This window comes from Corylus avellana, chromosome ca1 (assembly GCF_901000735.1).
Source record: "Corylus avellana chromosome ca1, CavTom2PMs-1.0".
In the NCBI taxonomy this organism is placed as follows: Eukaryota; Viridiplantae; Streptophyta; class Magnoliopsida; order Fagales; family Betulaceae; genus Corylus; species Corylus avellana.
This window is the reverse complement of record NC_081541.1, coordinates 49,332,747-49,339,648: the sequence shown is the minus strand read 5'-3', so window position 1 is coordinate 49,339,648 and position 6,902 is coordinate 49,332,747. Positions and strand designations below refer to the sequence as shown.

Here is a 6,902-nt window from a genome sequence, read left to right as displayed (position 1 = left end):
GAAAAAAAAACATCAAAAAAAAAAAAAGAAGCATATAGAAGCAAGTAATATAGCAATTTATAATTTCCTAAGTAGAAAACTCAAAGTTAATGTCAAATTATAAGTCATACTTTTGTTTGTATAGGTGTTAAAAATGGAGGCTTATAAACAATGTTAATTATTTTACTGTTATAAAGAAATGTCCTATTGGTAATTTGGCCATGAAACTGCAATTATATGTTAATGTTATCCAAACACTCAATTGATAAAAAATTAAAATTAAAAAAAAAAAAAAAATACTTTTTAGTATGTTTTACCAAATGCCTATGCAATTTTAAAAGCGCAATTTTAAAAAACGCAAATTTTAAAATCGCATTTATTGAAATCGCACTCCCAAACGGATTTTGGTTTAAAGTATTTTTTAAAAATATGTTAAAAAATACTTTTTATCAAATATTTGTTATGCGAAATCGTGATTTTGGTTTAAAATTCGCGAATTTTCGAATAAGCATCCCTTAGACTACTTATAGAAATCGCATTTTTTTTTTCCTATTTTAAAGCCTTACATTTTGCGGTATCTTTTAAAAATGCAGATTATTCTTACGAAATCGCAATCACAAACACACCCTAAATGTGGTTGAGAAATGGGTTCTCAGAAAGACTAGAAAAAAGCAGAAATTAAAGGACTAATGCCAACGCAGGGGAGATGGGGAAGCTGAAATTAATGATATATATAACGTTTATTGCATATGTTATGAGTTCGAAAAAAGGTTCTTATATGCAATAACCTTCAAGAAGGTAAATATGGGGAAGTAAAACTAAAACATTACAACATAGAAAATTTAAGGTAAATTTATTGAAAAAGAGACCTTCAATTCGTTCGTAGTTCCAAATTTTTGATCTGATTCTAACAGTGCAAGTGGAATGAACAAGAAGTGATCACATCCTAAAGAATCAAATTTCAAGTATGTTCTTGATCATCAGAGAATGGCAAATACTACCAAACACAATTCAAAAGCCCAGCCAAATAGGGTTTCAAAAGAACCCCTACGAAACCGGCTAAGTGCAGACGCCATAGACTTGTCATGACTAGGAGCGGCAGCTTCCGGAGGATAGCCATAATTAGGGGATGGCACTGGAGAGTTAGATCCACCACTCGCACGTGGAGATGGCACGGGTGATGAAGATGGAGGAGCAGGGAGCGGGGAAGGCGACGGCAGTGGAGTCGGTGGAGATTGCTGGGGGCAATCGCGCACCTTAACCGAAACCTTCAGCCCTAGAGCACAGTAGTTTGAGAAGTTGCTGATGAAATAGTAGACACCTTTCTCCGTCAATGGTACAATAGCCGGACCATTGTTCAAGACCTTTAAGGGGTTGCATGCAGTGCAACTCTCATACTCTTGCTTTGTCACTTGAATCACATCGTTATTTCCGGTCTCAAATCCAAAACCTACAAGAGATAGCCAAAAGAAAAATCATTAGAATTAGATCATGTGTACATGTAATTCGCTCACAATATGTAAGGGATGAAATTAAACCAAAATTTCTAATTCAAATGGTTAAAATATGAATGAATCATATGTACGTGTTTGCACGGACACAAGATGCAAAGACGGAACCAAAATTTCTAATTTGGAGGGTTAAAGTATGAATGAATAATATGTATGTGTAATTTGCACACAAGATGCAGATGTGGAACCAAAATTTCTAATTTGAAGGGTTAATAAACAGAACCAAGATTTCTGATTCAGGAGGTTAAAAGTATGAATGAATGATGAAGCCTATGCTAAAAACATACACATATATAAATAAAGACGGAACCAATTAAGATTTCTAATTTGGAGGGCTAAGTGAGAAAACCAAAATTTCTGATTCTAAGGGTTAAAGTATGAATGAATTTCTAATATGGCCTTTTTGGCCTATACAACGTGACTATATATTATAGTAATGGAGCTTGAAAAGGGTGGTCGGAGTTACGGAGAGAGTCGCCGGTCCGGAAGGATTGGGAGGAGGACCAGTTGGTGTAGTAATGAGGGGATGGCGGTATAGACCAGACCGAGCCTCCGACTTGGTACTGCACACCAGGTGGGCATGCTGATGGGCAACCAGACCAGCAACCATGTGTGAAACCAAAGAATTGAGCCACCGCCATCGCCATAACCACTTCTAATACAATGAGAGAGTCGCTGAGAGCAGCCATTGGAGAAGATAGACACAGAGATTCTATTGCAGAAGATTTAGAGAATGAAGAGGTGTTTATGAGACAGCAAACAAGGAGATGTAACGGGTTATTAATATAGGAAAAAAAGTATAACGTTTTTACGTGCTTAACTATAACGGACTTATCAATGTGTGGATCGAAGAGCGTTGAAAAACTCATGTTTTGTATGGGTGGAGAAAAGCTCATTAATGTTTTTCAAAACGATATTGGAGGATTATATTGAAGGCCATTTGACTGTTTGATTTTTTATATTTGGAAGGAAAATTAAATGGAAAATGTTTAGGTTAGTATTACTTTTACTACAACTCCTTACAAATTTATGTGAATTAATGAAATAATTAAAAATATTAGTTAGCTAAATTGTTTGCTTAATTATTTTAGAAAAATATTTAGAAGAGCGTTGAAAAACTAGTCAATCGGTTTTCCTCAGCTTTGCCAAGCTCCAACTCAAGTTTTTGATGACTGGAGAAAAAGCTTGAGAATGTTTTTCAAAACGATCGAGAATTATAATGAAGCAATTGACTGTTTGATTTTTCTATATTAGGAAGGAATTCTTTGTTCCGACTATAGTATTTACTGTAACTCCTTACAAACTCACCTGACAATTTTCATAAGTGCATAATTCATAATTTGTGAAATAATTAAAAGAAATTGAAAAGCTAAATTTTTTGCTTAATTACTTTATCAACATTTCATAGTTAATTTGTAAATAACTTTGTAATAAATTAAGGTTGTGGACAAGTTTACAAGAGGCAGCTCAATCGGCTTGAGACCACGTTTCATGAAGCGGAGGTCACTAGTTTGAATCTCACTCCTCCTCTTGTGTTGACGTGTAAGGAAGGTTGTGGACAAAGATCCTCTCAATTTCATGACCTGAAATGGATCGGAGGACCATTTCATGGTCAAGATTTAATGTTGTTGTATCTAATTATGTAAATGATGTCACGTCTTTTAAATTTTTTTTGAATGGCATGACAACATATTTATCACATGATATCATTTACAGTACCGTCACATACAACAAAACATTAAATCTTTACTATTAAATGGCTTGAGAACAAAAATGGTTTGGCTAGTCAAAATTAGGTTTCGAGCGAAAAACAAGAGTATTAAACAAAGAGTAATATAATGATTATACACTACAAGAGAAAGTTATGATCCTTCTACAAATCCTCATACCCTTCACCCTAAACCCTAAAAAGAGAAAATAAAATGACAAACTCTTCAGATCTGCCCATGTCCAAAACCATAACCAAAACCATGAGACCCAACAAACCCACTACCTCCATTGCCACCTTCCCAATCCTGGATGACAAAATCATTTCCCGAACCAAAATAATTTTCTACACCTCCGGCCGCCATATCCACTGGCGACAGCAGAGAAGACGCTCTCATCATCCTAAACTCTTCCACCCTGGCAGCCACTTTCTGGCGTACCTCTTGCAAAGCCCTGAGGTACTGCTCCATCTCCTCCAACCCCATATCCTCATCCACCGCCTCCTCCCACCAGAAACCACCATTGTTTTCCACCTTCTCCTTCGCCTGCCTCTCAATCTCCTTCAGACGCTTCTTCTCCATTTCCAACTCCTTCTCCGCCTCTGCGTGTTGCCTGTTGAAATCATCCACAGGCACCTCATCAAGGCTCTCGGATGAGTGACACAAGTTCCCCGTGAGATAGCGGTCAACAACGGCTCCGACGTCGGGGTGGCCGAAGCAGAAGACGTTGCCATGCGTGGAGTAGGCAATGACGGCAACTTCGGCGCCACACAATATGCAAAGCTCGGCAGCTTTCTTGAAGAGTCCGGCGCGGCGCTTTGAGAAGGTCACCTGTTTTTTGCTCTCCTCTTCAAGTTGCTTGATTTCTATCCTTTGTCGGCCTATGCTTTTCCTCCCTTTGCTGATCATCTTCTTCTGCGAACCCATTTCTGCAGCCTCTCTATATATATAATTCAATAAATAAAATAAAATAAATCGAAGAAGAAGAAGAGCATGTACAAAATATATTATATATTGAAAGAAGTTGATGATGATGAAGAGATGTGTGTGTAAATAAGGGAGGGGATCACGAATGTGCAAAATATTTATAATTGGTGGCTCCTTTATCCAAGGGTCAATTACCCTATAATTTTGCGGCTAAAAGATCCTTAATTGTGTACATATCTTCCTTTCTTTTTGTTAATTTACGATAATTCAGAACTTTCCATGATGAGAAATGATCATGTCAACAGCTAGCTGAATGTAGTAAAAAAATCTTAAACATTCTTCTTTTTCTTGTTCTTTTTTAATGTTCTTGATAATATTAATTACGCACACGTATGATCAAATACTACACCAACCTGAAAAGAAGGATTGTGAGTAAAGCTTATTTTACTGTGTTGATGTGGCAATATTTATTAGACCTTGTTAAAAAATAATAATAATAATTAATGGCAGATAGAGACTGTCACATCAGTCTAATGGGATGAATGTGTAATATTTAGCATTACTTAATAATTAAATTTAGGGTAATGCTAAAATGCACATTGTTATCTTATAACTATCTCACAATATTGATGTGTCAATCCCAATCAACCCTTAAATCAGTCACAATCAACCCTTAATTAGATTAGTCATTATTATTTTTTTTTTTGAAGGATAGATTAGTCATTATTAAAAATAAATAAAGGTTAGTTATGAACTTATGACTGACACATCATATTGTAAAATAATTCTAAGATAAAAGTGCAATTTGTGAGATAATTGTAAAATAAAAATGTAATTTTTAGCATTACTCTTAAATCTATCTGCAAAATTTTGTTACTTAATTTTTTGAGTTCGTAAAGAGATTGTACGTACGCCTAGTGTTTTCCAAAACAAATATATAGCTAAAAGGATTTTTTATTTTTTTTGGAAGTAGATAATAACTAAAAGGAATTATGTATAGAGATGAAAAAGAAATGAAAATAAAGATGGATGCTTCTAGCTCTAGCTCTAGCTATATACATTGATATATCGATGAAAGGAGATTGTGAGAAGGATCTAATTAATTCCATAAAAGATCTGCTGGATTTGACTCCATGCGATCTGTATTTTTCCTTAATTTGTTACTAAATAAAGCTCAAATTCTCATTAAATATTTTTTTTCACTAATTCAATTTCAAAGAATTTCCTCTATAAAAAAGGGGGCTGGTTTCATCTAATTCGAATACAACTAGAAGGGTGCAAGCTAGTAAGAAAAATTATATTATATAATAAGAAAGTTGGTGAAAAGATTTTATTCCGTAATTTATTAATCTAGAAAATACTATTTTGACAGACTTATTAATCTAGAAAATACTATGATCAGTTGTATACCTGCATGTATTTCATCTTCAAAAATCGATATTCCAGATGAGACTTTAATTTGTAATACACATGTTTGATTTTATTGCATTCTAAGATACCCATATCAATTTGGGCACAAAATTTGACTATGGAATACTCTAAAAAAAATTAAAAATTGAGTTGGCAATATATTATCATATCATACGTCTCACATGTTTCTTACTAGCTTATCTTTAGAGTGTTTAGGTAGGCGGTTAAAAGCCGTCCTGTATTTGCTACCCGCCCATTGGTATGGGTTATGAATAGATTTTCATCCTCTAACTCTAGGTGAGCGCATATGGTATGCGCTATCCACACATATGCGGGTGAATAGCAAAATATATATGGTTAAGCAAAGGCAGATAAATCCACCAATTCATATATATAAAAAAGAATATTTTTGTCTTACAAAACAACACTATTTCGAGATTTAATTCCAAAACGAAGTTGTTTTGTCTAGGGAAATGGCCATCTAAAAATTGGATTAATCCTATCTAAAAAAGCTCATCTAAATTAGATTAAGGGTTTGTTTGGGATTGTGTTTGAGAAATAGAGCTTTTAAGTCAAAAAGAGTTTTTGAGAAAAAACTTCATTTTTAAACTTTTGTCAAAAGTATTTTTTGGCCATTTTTAGGCTTTTTAGACCCTTAAAAGCGCTTTTAATTTTTTTACCAAACGAGTTTTTTTTTTTTTTTTTTTCCCTCAAATGGACTTTTTGAGTATTAAAAGCATTTTTAAGCTCTTCAAACGAATCTCAAATAAGCCCTAAGTCTGTCTAAAAAAGCTCATATAAAAAACCCATTTAATAAAAAGATTTAAAAAAGAAACATGTCCATATAAGTTAAGTTTATAATTAAAATTAAAAACAAAAAAAGATAAAAAAGAACCCAAAATGCAGAACAGATGTCATAGGCGGTTAGTACCAAAAAACCATTCACTCGTGTACGGTTATGGGCGGATTCCACCCGCCTTGGACGTCTACCCTCCGTAGAGTACATATAAATGTGGATACGGAATAAAGGTATATTATCCACCCATATAATGCGGTTTACACCTCTACTTATCTTTTATGCACGCTTTTTTCTCTCTATTTATTTATTTTTTTTATTTCTAGCTAATGCTATAAAAACATTTATTTCTAAGGAGTGATTAAGGACATGAGTTTATGAATGCCAAACTCTCTTTAAGAGTTAGAATACTCGAATTAAAATGAGCTAAGGAGTTAAGCTTATAATAAGTTTCATGCATCTACCTGTCTCTTTCTCTTACTAATAATTAACCAAAAAGAAAAAACAGTATTTTTTTTTTTAATTTCTGGAAGTTTGAAATCCTTACTTGGTCTTTGAGTCCCAAATTATTAT

The 6,902-nt window shown here is 34.0% G+C and overlaps 2 protein-coding genes across 2 annotated transcripts; both read right to left on the bottom strand.

Annotated features, from left to right (window-relative positions):
- Window positions 1-959: 959 nt before the first annotated feature.
- Window positions 960-2,179, bottom strand: LOC132174184 (cucumber peeling cupredoxin-like). The gene is made up of 2 exons (XM_059585878.1): window positions 1,957-2,179; window positions 960-1,429 (listed from the first exon to the last, which is right to left on the bottom strand). The coding sequence occupies exons 1-2, from the start codon at window positions 2,177-2,179 to the stop codon at window positions 960-962; spliced, it is 693 nt and encodes a 230-aa protein (XP_059441861.1).
- A 1,245-nt stretch (window positions 2,180-3,424) lies between these two features.
- On the bottom strand, window positions 3,425-4,123 carry LOC132174176 (agamous-like MADS-box protein AGL61). Its single transcript, XM_059585871.1, has one exon. The coding sequence runs from the start codon at window positions 4,121-4,123 to the stop codon at window positions 3,425-3,427; it is 699 nt and encodes a 232-aa protein (XP_059441854.1).
- Between the last annotated feature and the right edge of the window lie 2,779 nt (window positions 4,124-6,902).